Consider the following 26,245-nt stretch of genomic DNA (forward strand, 5'->3'; position numbering starts at 1 on the left):
GGGCAACGGTAACTTTCACAATTAGTGACAATTGTGTAATCGGAATAATTTATTGGGGTTGCCCGGTAGTACAGAAACATGTGCCTCGTTTTTATGACCTCGTGACCTTAATTACAGTGGGTGGGGTCAAAATTTGCAAAATTTGGGAATATATAATTTGCCCCACGGTCAGAGGTTTCCGAAACATTTAGAAATTCGAAAATCGGTTGAAAATTGGTTGGGTTTTGAAGTTTTTCCGTAACGAGTTTTGGCCGAAGCATCGGCCAATTCACCTTTCAGCAAAGCCAGGATAGTAAATGTTTCTTCTTTTAAAATTTCAACCATAGTAAAATATTCTCGTAATTAAATACACTAATTAATGTAAAATTTTCCATTAAATTAAATATTCAATTAGTCAAGTATTTATGTAGATAATTAAATACCCTTCAACAAGATTATAGAGGTTTGATGTTTTTCCTCGCAGAATTTAGTCCATCCGTCGCCCCACGTGACACGAGTTGGCGAGGATTTCCTGTAGAACTGCATGTATGTACCTATACAAATATGATTATATTCGTGCATATAAAATGCAGAAAGATGAATACCGTCTGAACGGGATAAACTTATTCCTTTCATTTACCGTCACGTACATACATATGAAGTGACCTATGAATTAAGTAAGGAATAATTAATATATTTGTCATAAACTGAAAAGTACTTCATGAAATGCATGTGAATGTATTGATGCACGTACATACATATGTACACTCCAAAAGTTGAGCAGACAAAGAAGGTTGAAGCGCAATTTCCTTTTCTACCTGAAGTAATACCACCACCATGTGTTGGTGGTGGTAGCATTTCGTCCCTCACTCATACTCGCTCCATACATCCTTACCATCCTATCTCCACACTGTTATTACTGACAAGCTACACACGGGAGAGCTTTGAGGTGAGTGCCAGTGTAGCAAAAATCCAAGATTTTATTTTCACTCGCGTTTCATTGAAATTCATAATACATGCTCATAATACGACAACAAAAAATTTTCATTCATAAATTTCAATTTTTTCACTTCTCATCGCTTATCAATAAATTTTATTTTTAGTCATATTTCATTCAAATTAATAACATGTTCATTTTGCGACAACAGAAAGTTAAACATAAAGTGAGAGCTTTTTGGTGTGATACAAATAATTTTAAAATAATTTAAAATTAATTTAATTTAATTTATTTCAAAACTTATTACTGTTTCTATTTATTACAATTATTTAATTTAAACAAAATTAAATTGAAGTAGAAAATTTTGTTATGGCCTTAGTATGAGCATACATTTTTAATTTGAATGAAATATGACTAAAAATAAAATTTATTGATAACCCTAGGATAAGCGATGATAAGTGAAAAAAATTAAAATTTATGAATGAAAATTTTTTGTTGCCGTATTATGAGCATGTATTATGAATTTCAATGAAATGCGAGTGAAAATAAAATCTTGGATTTTTGCCAACCTGGTACTCACCTCACAGCTCTCCCGTGTGTAGCTTGGCAGTTATAACAGTGTGGTGGTAGGATGGTAAGCATGTACGGAGTATGTTTCTACCTCAAGTAACACCACCACCATGTGTTGGTGGTGGTAGCATTTCGTTCCTCACTTGTAGAAACTAGAGCGGAGCCGGGCCGAGATTTTTACAATATGTTGACACAAAATTGTTATGCAAAATATTTTATGTTCACGCCAGTGACGTGTAATGCAAATGTTATGTCGCAGTAGGTTGATGTTTTCATTAAGGTCCGGGTTTTAGTTCTAAAAGCCCGAATAAAATTTAGTCCGGTTCAGGGTATGCCGACCTTGGTTCTATTGAGTTCCAAATTAATTAAACCCAATGGGTACAAAGGCAAAGTGGGCTTAATTTTAGTTTAATTTGATCTTATTCATATTTTTCATAGTCATAACATTAAATTTAAGTAAAAACCAATTCGTCGAGGTATTTTAAAAATTATTATTTTAACCTAAATAATTTTGTATATGCTAAAACAGGAACTAGATACGGTTGCATTTAAATTTGCAATAACAGCAAACTATTTTTCTTGGCATTCTTGATAAAACGAAATATCTCCCACTAAAACCCCAAAAAACTTAATAAAACAAATGAAAACCATAAAACCCATTTAAACAAGTGACCCAGAATTTTTTATATATCACTCTGGCCTATTCCGAATCTTGGTTCTGGTACGGGTAGAAATTATAGGGTCTGGGTTCAGGTTCCGTCTCGAGTTACAACCCGTGCGCAACTCTACCAAACATAAAATCCAACGGCCAACCACCGAAACACTTCCCTTTCTTTCCGCTCTGCTGTCAGTTATATTCCCTCCTGAATTAAAAAATAATAATTGGTTAATTCCTCCTAAAATAATTTGCGAGTGAAAATGGGTAAAACTAAGGACCCTGACGCACCAAAGCGCCCCCTCAGCGCTTTTTTTCTATTTTCTGGTGAAATGAGGCCTAAGATTCGCCAAGAAAATCCCGGCCTTAGTTTGGGCGAAATGGGGAAGGAGTTGGGGAAACGTTGGGCCTCAATTGACGCCACCTCCAAGAAAAAGTACGAAAAGGCTGCCGCTGCTGCGAAGGAGGAGTACCAGAAGGTCAGATATTTATTATTTATGAAATACTAAAAGATAAACTCATCATTTGTTGTTCAAATTTACTACAATTCTTTCCGTTTCCTGTTGTTCCTAGAAAATGGCCAAGTACAAGGGAGAGTCGCCTGCGAAGGGGAAAAGGAAGAATTGAAGAACTGACGACAGCATAATTGATGGGCAAATTGTTGTCTACCTCATTTAATTCCATTTTCTCATCTGTAGAACTAAATATCAAGATAATGTTTGTTGTGTTTGTTTGTTGTGGTTTCCTAATTTTTTGTGTCTAATTTTTTTATATGCAATTTTAAATTGGTATGGATTAAATGAGTTTTAATTTTGCAGTCCGCTCTTGTTAATTCTTATTGGGCCATCCATTCCCGAACTATAGTCACGAGCGAATACATATACTGCAATATTTTTTATCTGATTTTAAATTTTGTTCAATATTTAAGTTTTTTGTAGTAATAATAATTTATTACAATGAGATACCCCACCAGTGGGACATTACATCTCAAGGAGAGTAAAAAAAATGGTTACATATTATTACATATCATATCAAATTCATATGCATCAATCAATTCAAAAATCACTCTCAGTCTATCATCACATTGATTGTTGACAAAATGTTGTTTTACACGTTTTTTAAATATTTGGAAGCTGACCACTCCACTAGACTGTACAATAGACTCAGGTAGATTAGACCATACTTTTGACGCCCTATATAAAAATGATTTTTTACCAAATTTACTGTTGTATTTGAGACTTGGTTCTTTATATGTCATATTTCTAGTTGTTAAACTTATATTCGTTTCACATATGTATTTATTGAACAAAGTTGGTCCAGCACCAGTGACCATTTTGCATGCAAGTTTACACATTTCGAGTTTGCAAGCATTTTTGGCTGTTAACCACTCAATTTCATTGATATTATCAGATATTGAATCATATTTCGATTTGCCAAATATAAAGTGAGCACAAGCTTTTATAATTCGATCAATTACATCAAAATTTTTCCTCCCATGTAACCATACAGGGGCAGCATACAGGTAGATAGACTGTACCAACGCATTGACAACAAGTTGCTTATTTTTGGAGCTGATTACATACTTGAGCGGATTCAGCGACCACAGGGCACCGTTACATTTTTTTGCAACACTCTTACAGTGAGAAATAAAATTTAAGTCCTCATCAATAATTACACCAAGTACTTTCACCTCAGAAACACGTTTCAATACAGTATTATTTAATTTAATAACAATATTGCTTAACAGAGGCTTCACATATTCACGAGAGACTAACATGTACACACATTTCTCAACATTTAATTCTTGTCTATTTTGTACCATCCAGGAGCATATTTGGTTTAAATCTGACTCAATTTTATTTATTAGTAACATAATTGATTCAATGGGACCTGAAATAGTGACACCAGTGTCATCACAAAACATTACGCACAGACTATGTATAACATGATACGGTAGGTCATTCATTACAATTAAAAACATGAAACACGATAAGCATAGTCCTTGAGAAACACCAAGATTAATTGGCAAAACACCAGAGTTTTTCACACCAACTTTACATGATATGCACACATATTGACTTCTGTCACTCAAAAAAGAGATCAAAAGATCGGAATCCACTCCATACCACCTTAGCTTATGTCGTAATACGTCCTTACATGACATGTCAAAAGCTTTTCTAATATCAAGGGCCACGAAGATACATACCTCATTCTTGTCAAGAGCATGAAGCATAAAATCAGTCAGTGCAATAAGGGCATGACTTGTTGAATGAAATTTACGAAACCCAAACTGATACTGCGAAATTAATTGATTGGATTCAAGGTGGTTGTATAACTGCTCAAAAAGACATTTTCCTAATAACTTGGTTAACACAGGCTGAATCGATATAGGTCTTAAATCATTGGGTGATTTTGGCATTTTAATTTTAGGAATTGGTACAACTTTGCAAAGCTAAGTTTTGTGGGAAGTACATTTGTTAAAATAAACGTATTCAGCAAGTCTGTAATTTGAGTCCTAAACTGAGGAGAAATACAAATATTTATCATTCTATTACATAAGCCTAATGTGTCATAAGAGGAGGAGTTTTTGTTTTTCATTTTGTTCCAGGCTTTGGCTATTGAACCCATTTAGCAATAATTTATTTTATCATGTTTATTTTTTAGTAAATCCTACATAGGTGGAGACGATTGAGACGTAATTTTAATAATAAGGACTATTGAAATCAAAAGAGGAATGTACAGACTCCAGAAATAACAAAGGGACCTTGCAAAAGCGTGAGATTGTGTTTGGGTGGGGAGAGGATCTGGTTTGTATATAAAAAACGGAGGAAGGTAGTGGGGATATAAATGATCTCTGAATTTGCAAAATTTTAGCATTGTAGGCTCACTAGGATGCGAAAGCTTCCCAACTTTCATCACAAAGACGATAATGACGAAACTCCTTCCATATCGATATTATAGAGACCTCTATGTGTACAATCCATAAATAAATAGATGTGCATTTTGGAAATATATAAATTACCAATATCTCGATTTCTTAGAGAATCATGGTGGATTCAAGTTTTCAATTTTTAACAAACTGAGGTAAAATTAATAAAGTGTCCGCCACCCTAAAAAGGGCGACCGCATAAAATTTCTGACGTGGAAGTTCTGACGACAATAATTTTGTTTGAATAAATATAATTTGTGGTTGTAACCACTGCAGTTGCAAGAATTACTTTTAAAATTCGAAAAAGTATGCAAATTAAGTAAAATATCCATCAGTATCTGGTATGAGAAAAACTCAAAATTTGCAAAAAATTCGCAAATTTTGGCTCAGATCTCGAAAACTGCTGGAGGGCCACCCCAATGACCGTAATACTAACAAGGTAAAACCCGAGTAAAACCCAGTAAAACTCGAGTAAAACCCGCTGGGTTTTACTCATTTACGACCCAGCAAAACCCAGTAAAACCCCAAAACCCCAACCCAGTAAAACCCGGGGTCGGAATACCCTGCATTTAGGAGTAATATCTTAATAGAAAAACGTCCAACAAACGTCCAGTACAACTTTCTTTAGCCTGAGCCAGAATTTTTGAGTAAATAAGCACATATTTATCAGAATTATCTGAATCCTGTAGACCGGTAGATAAACCTGACGTTGGCTAGGGCTAAAAAACTGGAATGCATCATCCTACTAGAAAACTCGATTGCTCGAGCCTTTATAACGTGGTCATAGTAAAAAGGTGTGCATAAAGATATGCTTTATGACGAGTCACATTGTGTTTTCCAGTGGGATGGGTGATATGACCTTCGACTCGACTATGCGCTTGTCCAGTATATAAATGCTAACCAACATACATGCACATGTATATACTAAATATTTGGTATTTGTAATTGCACTAGTCACAAGAACGAGAAAGAAAAGTTATTGCTGGGTATGAGTAATCTATAGTAAAAAGTGACAAAAATGCTGCATATTTCAATCGAGAGCCAGAGATTATGCATGCATATGTATGTAAACGCTGTATGTATGTGGGCATCTCTTTCTGTAACACCATCACTCCTGTTTTTGCCAGACATGTTGTAGAAATCTTGTTTTTAGCCCGAGTCAGGGCTTATGTACCCATCACGTCCGTCTGTCTGTCCGTCTGTCTGTCTGTCCGTCTGTCTTGCGATAACTGTCGTTAAACACATCCGATCGAGTTGAAATTTGGGACACATAAAGTATGGGGCAAATGAGGAGTTAAGTTCGAAGATGGGCGAAATCGATCAAGTGGTTGACCGGTGGGGGTCATAAAGGTGGGTGGGGTAGTATGCACCAAAATCTCAAAATAGTGAAAGAACGCTGAAATTTGGTGCAGAGGTTGGTAATGGGTTCTAATGGAAGAATATGAAGTGAAATGGGAAAAATTTCGTAGATTCGTAAATATTGACACAATTATTCATGGAAAGACTAGACTCGAGAGTGGTCAAGATTTTTTCTTGAGGTGGGATTATCCCGGACATGCCAGCCATTATGAAGAGGTTAATCAGCTCGTTCCCTACTGTGTCACTAATGATGACTTGATCCGTGTACAAGAACTGAATTAAAAAAACTTATGATTAAAACACGAATCGATTAATGAAATGTGCATCACTGTTATTTCCACACCTTTAGAAACGTTTTAAAAACGGCTGGTTCGAAATAAGGGAGTTCTACTCTTGTTAAATGAGTGTCCTCTTAATCACCACTTTCTGTGTCACGGAGCCACCGAGAACTCAACATGGAACCAAAGACATCATTTCGCATGAGCAAAAAAATTTTGTGCGCTTTAATTCCCACTTTTTCCTGACCTACGATAAATTCCACGTCGGCTAAATCTCCACTCTCCAGAAAATTCGACAGCATTGACTGTATGGAAAACGAGTTTGAAAGTTCGTTGCTCATTTTGGAGGTGTTGATAACATTAGAATTGCTTTAAATGTAATGAGACTTATTTGAATTAAGGCGAGTTTTATGTACTACTGCGTATGACTCACATTTATGTTGTGTAGGTTTTCTTGCACATAAGTAGTTAGTTGATGTAAAAGTGCAGTTGTTGATCGCAATAACGGCAAACGAACAGATGTATGCACATTGTGTTATCTAGTACACGTGCGCAAATGCACATGAATGCGAAATTCGCATTGCGAATACACGTACATATATAGTCTACTTGTGCAAGCCAACTTTTCTGATGCAATTTCATGCAAATATTTTGCCATTTAATACATACGTTTAGTTTAAGCTGGGCATATTTCTGAATTATTTAAATGAGATGACTCAATTTTTAGCTTTGATAAATTTGTAATTAAATTCTGATGTTTCAAAAATGCTTATTTTTAATTAAATAAATGTGTAAATATCACACCACTAGGTACATATTTACTGTGCATGATTACTTATATAAGTCTACGTGAGTAAACACGTAGTGTAAAAAATCGGAGCCGTTTATTTATAAATTTTCCATCAAAACCAGATGTATGTATTTAATTTGGAAATAAAATTAGGAAACAATGCGCTATTTTTCATACTGCGTAACCTTCAACTCAAATCTTAATTCAACAAATGCCACTCAATATACCCATTTAGCACTGTGTAGTCCTAATAGTTTGCAAATATGTAGACGGCTGTGTACACACAACCTATTGATCTGCGTCACCTAAAATGTTTGAATAGCGGAGAAATCCATTCTGCATAATTTATGAAACCACAAACTATGTAATCCAGATTGCAAAACACTGCAGCAATTTCATCCTTGCAGACGTGAACTTTTCTGTTATTTGAGTTGATTGATTAAGGTAGACGGAAAATAATAATAAAATTCCGGGATGAAAATATTACACAAACTTGTCGTGGTCACCACGGCATTGTTCGGGGTTCCGAGTTTGTTGTACTTTAAAAATGATAAAAGTAATCAGAGTCGAAATGAGAGATACGTTTGGCAGAGAGATTCAAAAGTATTGCCCCCATTATACATCCGCCAAACGTATGATATGCCGGAGGAGAATTTGCATATTCAAAATCTACCCAATCAGGTATTGCTTTGCACATTAATATGAATTATTAGTTCGTCTAGCGATTATTGAAATTTTGATAAAAAAAGGTGGAGTACCAAGCGTCACCACCCAGGAATAAATCAATTTATAGAATTAAACCATCCGTTCTGATAAAAGCTCGTGTGATTTACAACTTACGGCAATCCATGCGAACGGACTTACAGGGGTTTAATATCAGCTGGCAAAAGGGCAAGAAAATTTTTGTTGAAGAATTTATAAGTATCAGGAATCACAAAAAACAAAACTTTTTGCATAGATCACATTCCTGATTTTGGTGGCAAACCGATTCGCAACATCATAGTCTCCACTTGGCGCTCAGGCTCAACATTTTTGGCTGAATTGGTTAGCAGTCATCCAGGAACTCTTCTAATTTTTGAACCCTTCATGTACATGGAAAGTGAACGGGTGAATAAAAAAACTTGGTTATTTGTTTTGCTAAATTTTACCTATTGGAAAATATTATCACGCGTAGATTCGTCCAAAGTGGAGGTATCAAATGGGATAACAATGAGCAAATCAATTTTTAATTGTTACTTTAATTACACTGGTAATTTGAATAATAGAAATTCGATTACAGGATATGTTGACGAACGACATAATTTATTTGTTTAGAGTGGACTGGAAATGGCGGGAACTTCATTTCCGGCATGATTAGTCGTAGCGACAAAATGAAGCCATTTTGAACCATAGTCCAGGATGGTTGTCGTGACCCTCAATTTATTTCGAAAGTCTGCACATTCTTTCCCATCCAACTCGTCAAATTTGTAAGATTTAGGTTGAAAGATGCAGAGGAATTGTTATCGGATGAAGAGTAAGAATTAATTACTCTGAGGTGCTGAATTACTAAGAGTGCATATTATGCTTAATGTATTTATTCAGATATGATACTCGTCTCATTTACCTCGTCCGGGACCCAAGAGGAACAATGAAGTCGAGGAATAATGGGTCAAACTACTGGTGTGACCATCATCCCGATTGTTCTGATGAGCGTCGTCTCTGTTCTGATTTGGTGGACGAATTTGCAGATGCAAAAACTTTAAGGGAAAAATACCCCAAGCGCTTCAAGTAGGTTTTGTCTTGAAATATTTATCTCAAATTTGGTCAATTGATACGATTTTACGATACCACAGGGTCCTACGTTACGAAGACGTATCATTAAACGTACCACTCGCAGCGAAAACGATTCTTCCCTTTTTCCGATTAAGCTATCATTCGAAAGTCAAGCAGTTTGCTATGCTTCATTCGAGACTTACTCGAAAGGGTGAATTTGGCACGTATCGCAATTCAAAAAAGGTTGCGTTTAGTTGGTTTAACTTTTATCGCAATAATGTCACGCGTTTGGACAGAATTCAAAATTCTTGTGAAGAAGCGATGGATTTGTGGGGATACAAACCTTTGGATATTAACCGGCTTGAGGTAGATGATGACGGTTATCAAGGAAATTACACACTAAAAGGGCTTGTTTTAGACCAACCACCTTGGGAGGATATGAATTTTTTATGAATTTGTATTGTCCTTTTTTCAAATTAGGATAGACTTAAAATTGTAAATATGTAATTATGTCTGCGCAAATAAAGCGCTCGACTGTGGGGCTGCAACTCCTCTGAACTTTGCTACTGCGTCGGAAGCTTTCTCCATGTTGGAGCCTTGATTTTGCAAATTTGTACACGATAACATTGTGCTTGGATGGTCCCATTTGACTTGCCCACGCATCCGGGTTCTGCCCAATGTAGGCAAACGTCCAAGTTGCGAGTTCACCATTCCTTCTTTCGAATCATAGCTTTCACTGAAGAACTTGTAGCTTTTTTCGAGCTATTCTCCTCACCGTCTACACAAGGATAATAAATTCAGAAATATACATTTGGCATAAATATTTAATAATATTGAAGTAATATCAAACGAGTCATAATTAGAACGAGAACTCTTTCATCACTTTTGGCTGCGGCTCCGGCAATCCTTCAATCCACAAAAGTTTCAATTTTAACTTGTCCGAATTTTTAAGACTGGCACATATATTTACCGAATCCCTTCTGAGACTGCGTCATATAAAGCTGTAGCACCCCCTGGTCTGTAAGATGATGTAGTCAAGTGCGGTACTTCTGCCAATTCTATCGCCCTGTGAGCTATATTCACACTACTGCTGAATTTAGTGAGGATCAGTCGTGCCTGGAACAGTTACATAGCTGTGAATACTGGCACTTAATAAATAACTGCGTATATGTGTACATATGAACATCTTTTACCTGATCGTTTTTAATTGCACGTTTGATTATCAACAAATGAATTGTATCCTCCGATGACATCGGATTTTTTACGAATTTTTACGATTTCTACGAATTGGGTAGATTGGTAGGCTGATGGCAGAGTCGCCTACAAAATATCGATATTCCTATTTGGACTAGGGAATTACATGTGTGTAATGTTAGCTTCAAAATGTGAATTTCATACTCATAACCACTGGCGGATCATCAATCGCAATGGGGTCACATCCGTCATATTGGCTTTTTGCCCCATATTCCGGTGCCCTGCGAATGGTAAAAAACGGATAAATCATATTGAAAAAGAAGTGCGTCAAATGGTAGTATGATGGAGATTAATTACCTTAACGTCTGGGATACTAAAAGGAAGAAAATAACGAAACTGTTTCTGTTCATATTAAATACTTATTTTTTGTAATTATCGTAAATGCTTGTGTGTGCAATGTACATATGAATGAGGACGAAAAAGATGCCGAGGAATCAGAGGAATGATGAAGTGTTTCAAGTTAGTAGTTCACAATTTGAAACCAGACTACATAAATTTGATATTTTTGCTGTGCGGAACCCCATCCTGTCATAAACAAATCAAAGAATGCACTTTTATCCGTGATATTAATTTGATTGTGAAATCATGAATAAATTGATATCTCAAATCAACTCAAATTCGACTGAACGAAGTTAAGCAATAACTTTAAGTAAATTTTAGTTTGGAATTTTTAATAGGATAAGATGCACAACTGTAACTATACACATATTTGATTAGCCCAAATATAAGTTATTCATGTAACTTTTCATTCATGGTATTTTAACTAAACCGAAATTACTTCCAAGCGATGCCTTGTCTTACTAACAATGCGATGCCACCAGCGGTCTCGCTCCAATTTTGATGAAACTACGTATCTAATTATGTAGATTTACATAAATAATTAGACACATGTTTCGGGTTTTTTTCATAATGCTCAGTTTGAACAAAGTTATAGTGGTATGAGTGAGCGAAAATTTACATTTTTCCCCATTCAAATGCGTTGACTTTTGCTTTCATTCATTTCTCCTCTTTTTTACTTACTTTCGCTTCTCGCAACTTCTACTTTGAGAATAATTTTCTAAATCAGAATTACAAATATAAATACATATGTAACTGAAATTAGAACAAATTACGAGTTATGTAAAACTAACGATAATCGTTATTTTGCTAGATAAATTATTAAATTTAAACCTTTTTTTAATATTAGAAGGAAAAAAATATTCTCAACGGTAATAACTTATTTATTATTTATTAAATAAAATAACGATAATGATTAACTTTACATAACTCATTTTTTCTAATTTCAGTTACATATTTATGATATGTATTTATATTTGTAATTCTGATTTAGAAAATTATTCTCAAAGTCAAAGTTGCGAGAAGCGACAGTGAGTAAAACAAGCTAGTCGTTAGTGGTTATGCTCCATCCCTGTAGCAAGGAGAAATAATTTCATTTCAAGAAAAAGTAAAAAAAAATGAGACATTTAAATTTTATACTCCGCCCACGGTATGCAAGTTTTTGTTTTTTGTAATTTGCATTCTGGTTCACAAAACTCATTATCCGCGCAGTGAAGTTTTTTCCCTTGGCGTTCTGATTCAGCTGGACAGTCAAACGTCAAAATGGCTTCATCGTGGCCGTCAGTGCAACGATATCCAGCTTCTTTTATGCATGTTCCTCCTGGTTTTGGGGTCAATTCATGTGTACAGAGTCCATAGAAGGATCCTTTGGTGTTGAGGCTTTTTGGGCACCCAGTGTATCTATCTGCTGTATTCGGTGGCAATTTTGAATATCTGTCCAGAGTGCTCTAGTCAAGTGCTTATAACTTCACACTACTATAGTCCATGTTTCCGCAAGCGTAGCTTGCAATCAATATCACGATGATGGATGGAATCAAATATGCCATCTTGTAACCTAGACACATAAAATCTGCGGTAAAACAAGTGGACGCATTATTAACAACCTTTCTTGAATTGTAAACGACTATTTGAAATGTTATCTAAATTTCGAGTAAATTAAAGTTGACAGATTATTAACAAAATTTCGCCTTGTTTACAAAATTCCGAATCAAATAGTATGCTTCACGGAGTCATTTTTAAAATGTTTATTTTTTGGGAATACACCAAGTTAGCAAACTATGCTCACACCTAATGTGTACGTAACGTGTCTAATTTAAAAATAAATACGTTAATAGCGAGAACTAAGTTCCCGTGTTTAGCAGTGAATAACCAAATTCCGAATTATTTACAAAATTCCTATTTAATAACAATTTGTGTAACGAATATGTTGTATCATAAAAATTGATATCAGGTCGATTAGTTATACTCGAACTGGCTCAAGCGGTACCTCACAATATTTTTTACTCCAATTTGTCAATAGGGTATGTAAATTCAAGAAAGTGGCGAAATATTGTACCAAAGGTCTTATGACTTAATAACAACGTTCGAGTTGGTAACAAAATTATGAATTATTAATTATTATTATTATTCAAAAAGTTGTTGGGGGCCCGAATTCGAGGCAGTGGCCAAATTCTGGTGCAAAATTATTTTCAAAATTATTTCCAGCGATATTTAACCCAATTTTGACGATTTTGAGTCAAAAATCAAATTTCTCAAAATTCTCAAAAAATTCGCATATCTCGGCTTTTATCTCGAAAACTGCCGGCATACGCCCCCCCCCAATATTATTGCAGATTCTTCATTTACACAAAATTACGCAAATTTTAAGCTATCATACATAAAAATCGTTGGAAGATGAAAAGAACACATTTAGATGGTATACATATATTCTAATAAATATATATAATTTTTTAAATTGGTTCTATAATTTGTTTGTGCATACCTTAAGTAATTTCCCTCTCAGTCTGGCAACTTAATATATATAACGAAAATAAGGTGCTTAGAAATTCATAGTCATTCAAGAATTTTGTGTGATGCAAACTATTAATTTGTTACTGGTAATGTGGTAAATATTTTAAAGTAGTACTTCTAGGTTTTGCTGGCAGTAATTATTTATTGCAAATTATTGAATTATTTGAAACGAGAGAAATAAACCTGTATGGTTTGGTATGGACAGGACATGAACTTAAAGAAATTAATGATATTAACTAATCATTTTAATCAAATGTATTTCGTGATGCCAATAAATCCCTTTAAATCACCTGAATAGCTAAACGTCCAACTCAATTTATAATCCAACACACTTTATAAATGATAAAAAATAATTATACACACTTGTCTCCTCTGATACACGTTCATCCTAAAATATTTATTATTTATCATCATCGAAACGTTGACAACTTTGCAACCCACAAATGCGTGCTTTTATGCTATCAGTGCTATTTTATGCTATCTTTAAACAATACCACATCAATCATACGTATATTTAATAATCATCATAAGATACGTAGGGCAAAATATGATTGAAAATATAAATTTATTTAAATTCAATTATCTAAATTCACAATGATTAAATTCTTATGGAAAGATTGACATATATAAAACATTCATTAAATACTACAAGAAACTTTATTACGGAGATTAAAACTGAAAACTATATTGTTTTTATCTACAAAAACCCCAAAAACCCCGGAAAAACTCCTGGTTAAGGGTTTTTCTAGAAAAACCCCGGGGTTTTCCGAACCCTGAATGCAATCATCATTACGATTCAAAAGAATCAAATGTTTTTTCTTTTAATTTTCTATGTGGTTCGACGTAAACATTAAAAAAGCTTGTTTCTTAAAAAGTTCCGTTAGAAACATTACGAACGTACAAATTAGACTTATATATGTCCACGCAAATTTCACTTCACTATTTTTAATTGAAATTTACTATCCATTATTCATTCAAGTATTTTCCTGACCTAAGAACCGCTTAACTTCCACAACCCCAGCTTCTTGGGTAATCGTCTTTCTCGATATACCTCCCATTTGGAGAAATGATCTCCATATTTCTCCCATGATTTATTATAACAGCGTTCGTATTTCCTAAATCCACCCTGCTATTCCCAGACTTATCGTCGCACCTTAAGTGAACATCGCCCTCCTTTACGTATCCTTCCCACACTTCAATCTCCACATTACAGTTGGATGCATCATCTTGAAACACAATTCCGTCATGCGCCCCTTCTCTCCATTTTTGGAGAACAAGATAAATATTTTTAAAGGTATGACCCTCTCCAGAAATTGTAAGGGCCTGTCTGGAATCAACAATCCTTATTGATATTACATCACAATTAGTCGATCTCCTTGTAAAGAAAGCCCCATACGTTGCTGATAAAATTTCTACATTTTTAAATTTGTGGCGAATCCCGGACACCCTAAGTCCCATGTGCTCAGTCACTATTGTAACTTTACTTAATACGTTTTCATTTCCTCCCACACTGATACCAAATCTTTTAGATGTTACTTTTAGATTTGTTACGGAATTCGCATCCCCTGCCAGTCTTAGAGCGTCGTCACCGTGTGTGTGGCCAATGGAAAAGTTGGCTAAGGTGCAGCCGTTACTAATCTCCATTATTCCTTTAATAATGGTCTCCTCGATTTCTTCTCCGATTATTGAGATATTCTTGGAGGTAACTTTGAATGGTAGGGATGATTCAAAAATTCCCTTAGTTAGTTTAAGGGAGGATCCTTTTTCCACAGTTTGGAGGAGGGTGAACAGTTCTCCGGGCTCTGAATGGACGACAATTGGTCCTACAGTATTCCTCCACTTAATATCTTGTATTTCTTTAATCCTTTGTTGCGGGTCTTTTTTCGTCATTTGAATTATCCTCTCCTTTATTTTGTAAATTAGCGGGTGATTATCAACCACTGAATGGTCTCCATGATTGACAAGTTTGTCGAAAAGTTGCCTCCTCTTGGAGACATTTATTCGCTGAGCAACTTCCCAGATAGTCAAACCAAGTGAGAATATGTCCGCTTGTTTTCCATAATGTCCATCACTAATTTCAGGTGCTCGGTAAGCAAAGGTCCCGATACCTTCGGTAAGACTGTAATTATCTGTTCGACCTTGCGTATCATCTTTGGTATTTGGGACGGTAGCAAAGAGTATTTGAGATAATCCGAAATCACCGACTTTAACTGGAAATTCATACCTCCCACCGCTAAAAAACACGTTATTTGGATTTAGATCTCTGTGAAGGATGTCTTTATAATGAAGAAATTTCATCCCCTCAATGATTCCGTGGATAATTCGTATCTGCGCAATGTACAATCTAGATTTTTCAATTGCGTCAATCGTCCCATCGTCCAACCAAGATCTCAAGGATAGGCCACATAATTCCATTTCCAAACATGGCAGCTCATACTCCAGGTCTCCGACAGGTTTTAGTCTCTCAATCGTCTCTTCTTGGGAATCCTCTGGAAGAAATGAAGCCAATTCCTGTCTGCTCGCTTGCATAAACGCGAACTGGAACAATCTCACTATATTTGGATGGTACAGAAATTCGCATTTTCGAAATTCATCCACCAAATCTTCTTTTTCCGAGAGTAGCGGCGTAACTGAAGATAAGACCTAAGGGTTGCAGTACCTTAACCGCACTTTGAAGTCCAACTTTTGTATTTTGTGCTTGAAACACGACACCATAACCCCCTCTTCCGAGCTCTTGTTCGATTTTAATATTCTTAAAGAAATCATGATCCCGGGTGAGTTGCACTGCTCTGACGGCGGATTGTGGTACTTGGGAAATTACCTCGGATATTTCTATATTTACATCTTCCAGTTGCGTAATTCTTTCTTGAATGTCCTCACTTACTAACGATTTGACAAGATTACCCGCGTTTATTAAAATGGGATGTTCCATATCGCCATATCCCATCATGACAAATGGAGAACGTGACCACGAATACGTTCTCCCGTGTTTGTCAGGATTCACCAAAAAGGCAATCGTCCTTATTAGAAACCCCATAGCATACAGGTCACCCTCTTTCGTAAGTACGTCCCCCGATTTCCACTCGGGTGCCACGAATTTTGGTCCGAACCCGGTATGGATTATTTGAACTGGGAGACAATATTTTTGCGCGTGGTTCCACTGAAAGACTAAATTGTTCGAATTTAGCTCCCCATGAATAATTCCGTTTTGATGGAGAAATTTCACGCCGTCAATTAGCCCTCTTAAAATGGCTATCTGGTACTGATAAATTTCCAGGGCTTCGGTGGGATCGGTAAAGTGGGTGTGGTTAGCTATCCACGTTTTGAGGGGGTGGTGCTGTTCGAAGGCAGGCGAGCCGATAAGGATCATATCAAAGTCTTCCTGGTCTTTGTATTTGGCAAATCTGTCGGCCTCTTCGAAATCTGAGTGCCACCCCTTAATTGATTTTCTGGTCATGATACCCTCCTGGAAATGTAGGGTCGGCATGATAAACTCACAGCGTTTCTTCAATAAGTGGAGAGACGATTGGTATCTCCTTATTTCGTCCAAATTACGCTGAGCATACTCGCCTTTAATTAGAAATCGCATCAATATTGGGGGAATATCTGCTAGGTTGTCATGAAAAATCCTAAGCCTAGGAAATTCAGTCCAGGTTTTATCGGAGAATGTGTCAGTTCGAGTTTCCACAAGCTTCTAAAAATACATTTAGAATATAAACATTCTTTAGAATATAAATATCACGTAGGGTCATATGTGATTGTATATAAAACGTTCAAAGTTCATCGACCCTTGATGGCTGGATACTTTCTTATTTTTGCATAAGACGAGGACGAAACCTAACAGTGCAATTTCAGTTAAGACTAGTTTGCTTACCGTTGTCTCGTTTTCTAAATTTCCCTCAGAATCCATTTAACTAATTTTCACTCGTCCGTGTCGAGCATTTACAGCTTATTAATTAAAAATGTTTCTATAGTAATCGTCAATAATCCCCTTCCACACTTGAAGAATCTGTTTTTCAGCTAAATTAAATTACAATAAAACAACATTTCGTTCCCCTATATATCCATACAGATTTTTAGCAACACTTACATTATTATAATTTGTGCGAAACTTTGCGCTGCAAATTTCGGAGTCCAAGGAAACAGTTTGTCTTATTCTTCCTTGCTTCAACAAATATCTAAGCCAGAAATTAAGTTGTACATATTAAATTAAAATATGGTTGCTCCAATAATATAATATCATAATTACCCACACCTTACACATCCAACGATTTAGTTAATCCTTCAATTTTGCAAAATGCACTGAACGCACTGAGGATGAGTACAGACATAAATTTCACAATTGCTCTAATTGAACTACCTTTAATTAAAAAATACAAAATTAATTTTAAATAAATCACATAAGTTTGACCTGATTTATAAATATTTGTTAACTTTTTACTGAGAACAGATGAGTTTCTCCGAGGTAAGTTTGTAGGTTGAGAATCTGTTCCTTGTGGGACAGAATGGAAAAGCGATATTCCATTCTGTCAATGCTATACCGTACTAGTAGGTGGAGTCTTACCACCAAAACTACATAATGCATTCGCTTACTGTACCTTGATAAGTTATTTTTTTTAACAAATGCAGTTTGGTGTACATTTATTAATGAAGCCTCCATGAATTTTAAATACGTAGGTGAAAACATATTGATTCATCTGGTACCACTACTTTTTCATCGTAACGAAACCAGGACGAATTTTACTAAATAATTAATCATCCAACCATATTTGACCAAAATTAAATTTTCTAAAAATAAAATGGGAAAGTATGAGTATAAATTCCTAATAGTGTTAATACGAACTATGTGTCAAATTAAATGTGTGTAACCCCTTTTATCGCTGTGTAGCCAATATCGGTCGAAATCATCAAGTATAACATATTTCAAATTGAAATTTTCAATACTTTCGGCCCCAGGTCTGAACGAACTGAGCGTGACAACCACGCAAGTATTACTGACAAATTAACTAACTTTTTATCAAAAATAAGAATTTCATGAAGATTGTAGCCCACTTTATGAGTTCCACCTCCTTGTCGAATGAGGGTCAAAGGAATTTTACTTCGGTTTTCAATCAAGGGTCATCCGGGGATTAATTTTCGCCCAAGAACGTCGATCCAATGCTGAGTGGGTGGTTAATTATGACACAATACTCATTAAAATGTCGAAAAGCCAAAATGGGTTTCTCTTACAAAGTTTCCTGTTATAAGAATGAGGGTCATTTCGCTAACGAATCGACCCAAATTCTTGCCTATGGTATTCCTCATTTCAAAAAACAAACACAAACTTGTCAGTAGGGCTTCCCATGAGATGAGATGAGATGAGACGGGCCATCTCATCTCATCTCGAAGGCTTATTGAGACAGCTAAACCGAGCTGAGATGAGACGACAGTTGTCTCATCTCATCTCGGTCTCATCTCGTCTCATCTCAAATCTCACCCAGATATCTCGATAACCATAAGACATTGCAAATAAAAATACATATCGTCTACCTAATTCTAAAAAACCCTAAGTGCAGTCGATGCTTAATTTTAAAAAGCCCTAAGTGCAGTGGATGTTTAATTTTAAAAAGCCCTAAGTGCAGTCGATGCTTAATTTTAAAAAGCCCTAACTACACAAAAAAAATTCTAAAAAGCCCTAAGTGCAAGCATGTATTTACTTATGGCTAAATCGCGCGATGTAGGAAGAATTGTTTTGTCAAGATTTAGCCATAAGTAAATACATGCTTGCACTTAGGGCTTTTTAGAATTTTTTTTGTGTAGTTAGGGCTGTTTAAAATTAAGCATCGACTGCACTTAGGGCTTTTTAAAATGAAGCATCCACTGCACTTAGGGCTTTTTAAAATTAAGCATCGACTGCACTTAGGGCTTTTTAGAATTAGGTCGACGATATTCTTTTTTAACCTATTGGTTAACATTAAGCTAACCTAAATTTAGAGGTAAGGATTAGGGGTCTGATTAATGAAAAATGTTTCAAATGCAAACATTTTTCGATGTCAAATAAGTTCGGTTATAATAATTTTAAACTTGGCGAATAGTTTATGTCGAAAATCAAAATAGTTAATATTCACCAATGCTATATTTTGTTTGGGCAGTAGTAAAGTGACAGTCTTTGAACGACATTCCATCGTAACGTGGGGGGGGGTTTCAGGAATACCCGCCGAGATTGACATTCATCAATATAAACACGTTACAATAAACTGCATGTTATACGTTCAAATTGTTCACGAGAATCGGAACGGGTCGATCTGTATATATTTATAACGATCAAACGCATTAGTGGGGTTTGCCCACCAATACGTTTTCCAGTACGTAGTGGGATAGAAATAGTAAAATTTGTCCGTAAGTTAAAAATTTTGAAAGATATAAACTCTTAAACCCTACCTACTCGTAAATTCGGCTTGTGTTGTGAAATCTCAGCGAGACCGAGATGAGACGAGATGAAACGAGATGAGATGAAGGACGTCTCATCTCAAGTCGCGTCTCAGTTTAACCGAGACGAAATATTCCGTCTCATCTCGTCTCATATTTCGTCTCATCTCAAATCTCATGAGAAGTCTCATCTCATGGGAAGCCCTACTTAGCAGGCATCTCACTAGTCACGATGCAATTCCACAAGTGAACTGCACAGTACATTTTTAAATATCGTGTAAATTTACAAAATTTTAAAAACAATTTTAATTCATTACCAGCTTCCACAGGTTTGTGGAAAAACTATGAAAAATTCACGCTCCCTAAAAGCACACCTGACTTTGCACATCAGCCGTCCCACATTTAGCTGTGAATTCTGTACCCGAATTTTTAAAACAGTCCAAGGTTTGCAGAGACACAACGGGCGTACGAAGGCAATTATTTAACTGCACATTTTTGAAATGCCCTGCAACGTTTCGTACACATTTCGTACACAGGACGTTCGAGCCACATCCATGCGGAACACGACAAAATTCCAGTCCGGTTCCCGCGCAGGCAGTGTGGCAAAAAGTTTGAACGTAAGGAGGTTTGGACTAACATTCCAACACCCATGCGATCCAACGAACCCGGCTGCCCTGCAAGTTTCCCGGATGTGATAAAACATTTGCAAATAAATCATACGTCGCACGACATTTTGCTACTTATCATGCCCAAATCCTGTCCGATATCGGTGTACTCTGTGCCGGAAAGGATTTAAATTCCGGTAGAATCTTAGCCGACATTTGGAAATACATACCATATTGGGTGAAAAAGTAGCAAAGTGCGTATTAATCTTACAGATGACGCATCTGGATAAATCCGCCCGAGAGAGGTCAAAGTGTTACGTGTGTCCTCAGACCTTCTTAAGTCGGACTAGTCTCCAGAACCAGGTCTGAGTTGTGCATGGTAATAAGAGGAATTACCCGTGCACCTTTTGTGGAAAGAAAGTTCTTCATGGAGAAAGGAGAGAGAAAGCTATGCTGGGCGCATTAATTAATGAACAAATAAAGGTCCGATTCACGACGGGCATGACGTGACACACACGAGGCTCTAAATTAAGATAAATATTCAACACTTTCAGCAATCGGCTTGATTGCTAAAGGTATGGGCAGCTAAACAAACTGTGATTTTGTCAAGCTATTATGATTTTATTATTCTTGAGATTGATATTTGAGGATAATGTCGTGTATTAAAATTTACTGTCGGAAAAAATCGACGGAAAGTGTGCCACCTGCGGAGTCAGTTTTGCTAATATGTAAGAGCGTTTTGATTTGCCATCAGGTGAGTTCAAAAATAATAAAAAAGGTTCGATGCAATTCTTCCGTAGGGTAATAATTTACCTTCGCCTGTTGACAAATGGGTTTTGTCTCCCGAGCTGTGAAAAATATTGTTGTCAACTTTGGGATACAATTTATTACTGCCGGTAACTAAATACATTCAGCAAGAATATAAGTTGTGTCTCTGACCGGAGATAATTAGCCAACACGTGGTGATACATAATATGGGTGATAAATTGTCTCCTTGTGGTGATAAATTATAACTCCGAGGACAGCCAAAAAAGCCAGCCAAAAAACAGACAGACAGACAGACAGACAGACAGCCAAAAAAGGTTAACTTCTGGAAGGAAGGGAGGGGCCCCGTGAAAAATGAAATATTGTCGATAATCTGGGGACCAGTGTTTCGGGTGCAAGTAACCACCTGCAAGAAATAACCGCACGAAAGTGGTTTCTTGCAGTTATTTTTACCCGCAAGAAACGCAAATCCGCAAGAAACTCCTTCCCGCCGCTATAGTTCATAGGGCACGTCGCTAGATGTCGTCGCGTTTCTTGCATTTCTTGCACCTTGCGTTTCTTGCATTTCTTGCTTTGCAGTGCAAGAAATGCTGCAAACCCGCAAGAAACGAAACACTGCTGGGGACTTTCGTAATAGCCGTTACTCCAGAGGCGGATCGTGACGTGTCTAAGGTTTCCGAATAAATTCATTTCCTTACAAAATCGCGTTTTCTGGTCTTCAAAGTTGGGCACGAAATAGGTGGTGGTTTTCTGTTTGAGAATCGGGGCAGCTCTAGCAGCCCACATTTTTGAGACGAGGCGACAGTTTTTGACATCGCCGGGACAAAGTTGGCCACAAATGGGGGCGATGACCTGAAGTTTGTCAAAACAAACCGGGGTGAAAGAAGTGTGTCATAAGTCAAAATCGGGTTCAGCATTAACAATTTGTTGAAATCGAAAGGTTTGACGTGTTTTTGACCGTATGACCTCTGAAGTCAAAATTAGGGTCACCATTGAATTCGGGGTTAAATTTCGGTTAAAATTGATATGCATACAAAGTGTAAGCATTCTTTTTTGACAGCTTTTGAATAATGAAGACGTATACTGTTCAATGTAATGTTACAATTTTGGAAAATGAAAGCACTTTGAGGTAATAATTAAGTAGGTGAGCTATGCTATCTAACGTTTTTTATACATAGTTAGATATGGGTGCAGGTATTTATACGACTACTTAACGTTAATTTGATAAAGAGCAAAATTTTCTATATTAATATAACATTCAGAGTGCATTTATTTTTCGAAAAAGTAACATATTAAGAGTGCAAGTCATACTTAAAATATTGATTAGTTGATGTACTATAAATAAACCGTTGTAACAGTGGAAGTAGCTCACCCTGTGAGAATTATTTTGACATAATTGTCAACCAATGGTGCAGAGTAGACGAATAAAATTGATATGCAATTTTGGTATAAGTTTGCATTAATGGTGCAGAACAAGCGGAAAAAATATATACATAATTGTGGCATAATTTTGCGTCGATGGTGGAAAATAAATGAAGGAAAACAAACAGTAATTTTGACATGAAATATTGGCAAATTCGAAGTAAAAATTATAGTCCTTTCTTCCGGTTCTTCTGCACGTTTGCTGCGTTTTGCATCTGTTCCCTCAATTGTTTGGCACCATTTTGAGTCGCCGATTGTTCGATATCAGTGGTGCTAATAAGTCGGTCAAGAATGCCAATAACTGGCTCTAATTAGCATGAATTGATGCAAAAGAGTCGTTAACAGACAGACAGACGGACGGACGGACAGACGGACTGACGGACAAGAGGAATTCAATAGCTCCTCTGCTACGCAGGGTGAGATAATAAATAAACCGTTGTAACGTTAGAAGTAGCTCACCCTGTAATAATGATTTTAGCATAATTTTGCACCAATGGTGCAGAATTGGCAGATAAAATAGACACACAATTTTGGCAAAATTTTGCACTAATGGTGCAGAATGGGCGGACAAAAGATACACATAATTGTGATATAATTTTCCATCAATGGTGGAAAATAAACGAGGAAAATGCATCCATAATTTTGACATAAAATCGTGACAAATTCGAAGTAAAAATTCTAGTTATTTTTTTCGGTTCTTATGCACGTTTGGTGTGTTTTGTATCTATGCTCTCAATTGTTTGGCACCATGTTGTGTTACCGACTGTTCGAGACCAATGGTGCTACTAATTTGCTAAAATTTGCACATGGGGCAAATTAATTAGCATCAATTGATGCAAATGGGTCGTAAACAGACAGACAGACAGACAGACAGACAGACAGACGGACAGACGGACAAGAGGAATTCAATAGCTCCCTTGCTACGCAGGGTCGGCTAATAAGGTTTCGGTGTCTTATGGTGGAGTTACTCCATCCTTATCACATATGTATGTGGTAAAAAACTTAATGAAAAAATACTAAGGTGAAACCGATTAAAGACTGCTTTCAGTGCCATGCGAATACTAACATATCAGTATTTGCATTGTTTATAATTTCAATACCCATTCCAGACCACCTACAAAACATCTATATTATAATTTCGAAAAGTCCGTCCCGTGAAACTTTCCGTGACATTCCTGCGTTCTGATTGGCTGCTGGGTTTCTGTATCCGCCAATCAGAGCACGAGTCGATTTTCGATTTTCGATTATGGTTATGGTTATGATTATTATGATTATGGTTATGATTATGATTATGGTGATGATTATGGTTATGATTACGAGTATGATTATGGTTATGGTTATGATTATGGTTATGATTATGAGTATGATTATGGTTATGGTTATGATTATGATTATGATTATGGTTATGATTATGATTATGGTTATGGTTATGGTTATGGTTATGATTATGATTATGATTATGATTATGGTTATGATTATGGTTATGATTATGGTTATGGTTATGGTTATGGGTATGGTTATGATTATGATTATGATTATGCATGATTATGATTATGATTATGATTATGATTATGCATGATTATGATTATGATTATGATTATGGTTATGGTTATGATTATGATTATGCATGATTATGATTATGGTTATGATTATGATTATGATTATGATTATTTATTATGATTATGGTTATGGTTATGGTTAGCAACGATAAAAAAAATCGTTAGAAACGTTAAAAAAAATCCTTAGCAACGTTAAAAAAATTCCTTAGCAACGTTAAAAAAATTCCTTAGCAACATTAAAAAAATTCGTTAGAAACGTTAAAAAAAATCCTTAGCAACGTTAAAAAAATTCCTTGGCAATATATGATTATAGAGCAAAGTTAGGGAAGATATACTGAGCTATTATATGCTGCAATAATTTCATAATTTTCAGATGGTGGTTGGCAATTTTAAAATCGGCTCGTCTTTAAGACGGGCTTCTGGGCTAGTACTTAAATATTTATACACTTATCAACCAAACGGACTGGCCAATTTCATATTTGATTACATTTTTAGCCTGCATATCGCAGCAAAAACTGACTAAACTTTCTCACTCAGCTAAGACCCATTGTTTAGGCTTTCTAAACTTTCTCAGCTATCCATTCAGAGCCAACTTTACTTAATCTGAAGAATTTCATACTTTGTAAATCATTGTATTGCTCGTATCGTAACGTAATTCCATAAGTTTTTTAAAAAAAAGTACTGAATAATGATCGGATCAAATTTATTTTACGCAAATTTACTCTTGTTCCAATATTTCGCCGCAAATTTATCTTTCCCTCAAAAAACGGGAGCATTATCTACAGTGAATTTGACGTCCGTCCTGTCAGTTAACTCTCCTTGTCGATATCACCTCGTTTCCAATAATATTTCATTCTTGAATCTACCAACCACTCGCAATGTATCCCTCACACTCACCAGACTACACTTTTCTCACAGTTTTAGGTCTCAAAATGACTTCAGAACATTACAATTTCGCAGCTTGCTTGACAAAGGCTGGCTTTGCGAAATCGTGATCCTATTTGTCACAATTGGTTCGTCAAATTTTACAAACTCTGACGCAAAATCGGTAGTACATTGGATTTCCACTTAAAGTAATAATTATTTCCGGCTAAATAAAGATATCAAATTGGATTTTTATCCAGATAATTTTTACTTTATCTTAATTCCAAATACAGCTAAATCTGCAATATTGTTGTCCCACATTATTTCACCCCATTACTTAATATACTACGCATTCATGATTCAACTACCCGTCAAATTTTCAGTTTTATTATTTGTCGCGGAAAACAAGGTCCAAGTGTGTAATAAAATTGGAGGGAGATCCACAATCCTGGAAAATTTTGTGTGCCACGTTACCTCTTCAACTTATGGTATAGGACCTTTCAACTACCCGCCATCTTCTGAATCGAATTGGGTCCAGTTCGCTTACACTCGACACGAATTATCCGAAGTTTTACTAAATTTCGTAATAAATCGACTTAATGCAACGAAATATTTGCCTAGCTCTGTAGAATTGTGCCTTTCTTATCCTGCGGAACCCTGTTTCTACCCGTACTATGGCTTCGAGGATCTTGTCCATGGGATGTTTCAGAGCCAGATTGTCATAACAAGCACTCCTGGGTTGTCCTTCTTCTCGTGCTACATGGTTTCCAGGGGGATCACGTTTTCCCTGTATTTAGCACCGTTCGATAATTTCGTCTGGATTGGCACGGTTATCCTGCTTGTCTTATCTTCTACAATCTTATCGCTAGGATTTTACTTTTTTAGCAAGAAAATCTCCCTGGTGAACATTATTTTATACTTTATTGGTTGTCTGATTGACGAAGTTTCGAACCTCCCTCAAAAATGTATGGCTTTCCTCTCTTTTAAACTCTTAAGTATTCCCTGGCTCGTGATTGGAATGTTGCTAAGTTCTTGCTACATAAGCAATTTTATAACCAATTTGAACTCCCCGCTTCCAGGGGAACGAATCGACAGCTATGAGAAAATTTACTGTCAGGAAGAAACCAAAATAAGGGCAACCGTCGACATGTTAAGAAAACGATATTATGTCAGAAATAACTTGGAGGACGAAAACATAGCAAATTTTACCGCCCGTCGTGAAAGGCTTGGGGGGATTCTGTTATACGGTTTTGTCCCGATTTTATTCTTTTA

At 36.1% G+C, this 26,245-nt stretch overlaps 2 protein-coding genes and 1 non-coding gene across 4 annotated transcripts; 2 read left to right on the forward strand and 1 right to left on the reverse strand.

Moving 5' to 3' along the window:
* The first annotated feature begins 2,282 nt into the window (after positions 1-2,282).
* LOC110860464 (high mobility group protein B2) lies at positions 2,283-3,101 on the forward strand. The gene is made up of 2 exons (XM_022109511.2): positions 2,283-2,620; positions 2,715-3,101. Exons 1-2 carry the CDS (start codon positions 2,405-2,407, stop codon positions 2,766-2,768), a joined length of 270 nt encoding a protein of 89 aa, XP_021965203.1. The 5' UTR covers positions 2,283-2,404; the 3' UTR covers positions 2,769-3,101.
* A 4,792-nt stretch (positions 3,102-7,893) lies between these two features.
* On the forward strand, positions 7,894-9,807 carry LOC110860478. Its single transcript, XR_004837320.1, has 6 exons — positions 7,894-8,178; positions 8,247-8,604; positions 8,672-8,746; positions 8,812-9,010; positions 9,079-9,264; positions 9,330-9,807. It is a non-coding gene; the product is annotated as an uncharacterized LOC110860478 (transcript).
* A 4,485-nt stretch (positions 9,808-14,292) lies between these two features.
* Positions 14,293-17,858, reverse strand: LOC118439258 (SNF1-activating kinase 1-like). 2 transcript variants are annotated; one of them, XM_035860407.1, is made up of 5 exons: positions 17,792-17,858; positions 17,606-17,710; positions 17,441-17,528; positions 17,225-17,370; positions 14,293-17,044 (listed from the first exon to the last, which is right to left on the reverse strand). In XM_035860407.1, exon 5 carries the CDS (start codon positions 15,877-15,879, stop codon positions 14,353-14,355), a length of 1,527 nt encoding a protein of 508 aa, XP_035716300.1. In that variant the 5' UTR covers positions 15,880-17,044; positions 17,225-17,370; positions 17,441-17,528; positions 17,606-17,710; positions 17,792-17,858; the 3' UTR covers positions 14,293-14,352. The 2 variants fall into 2 exon arrangements, with proteins under 2 accessions (XP_035716300.1, XP_035716299.1); XM_035860406.1 differs by having other exon boundaries at positions 17,785-17,834.
* Between the last annotated feature and the right edge of the window lie 8,387 nt (positions 17,859-26,245).

This window comes from Folsomia candida, unplaced genomic scaffold (genome assembly GCF_002217175.1).
Source record: "Folsomia candida strain VU population unplaced genomic scaffold, ASM221717v1 Fcan01_Sc032, whole genome shotgun sequence".
Taxonomy (NCBI): domain Eukaryota; kingdom Metazoa; phylum Arthropoda; class Collembola; order Entomobryomorpha; family Isotomidae; genus Folsomia; species Folsomia candida.

Bases quoted from the DNA above. Each gene is read 5' to 3' on its own strand.
- LOC110860464 (XM_022109511.2), top strand. From the start codon at position 2,405: ATGGGTAAAACTAAGGACCCTGACGCACCAAAGCGCCCCCTCAGCGCT. The intron at 2,621-2,714 runs GTCAGATATTTA...TGTTGTTCCTAG, and splicing joins CGAAGGAGGAGTACCAGAAG to AAAATGGCCAAGTACAAGGG.
- LOC118439258 (XM_035860407.1), bottom strand. From the start codon at position 15,879: ATGCAAGCGAGCAGACAGGAATTGGCTTCATTTCTTCCAGAGGATTCC.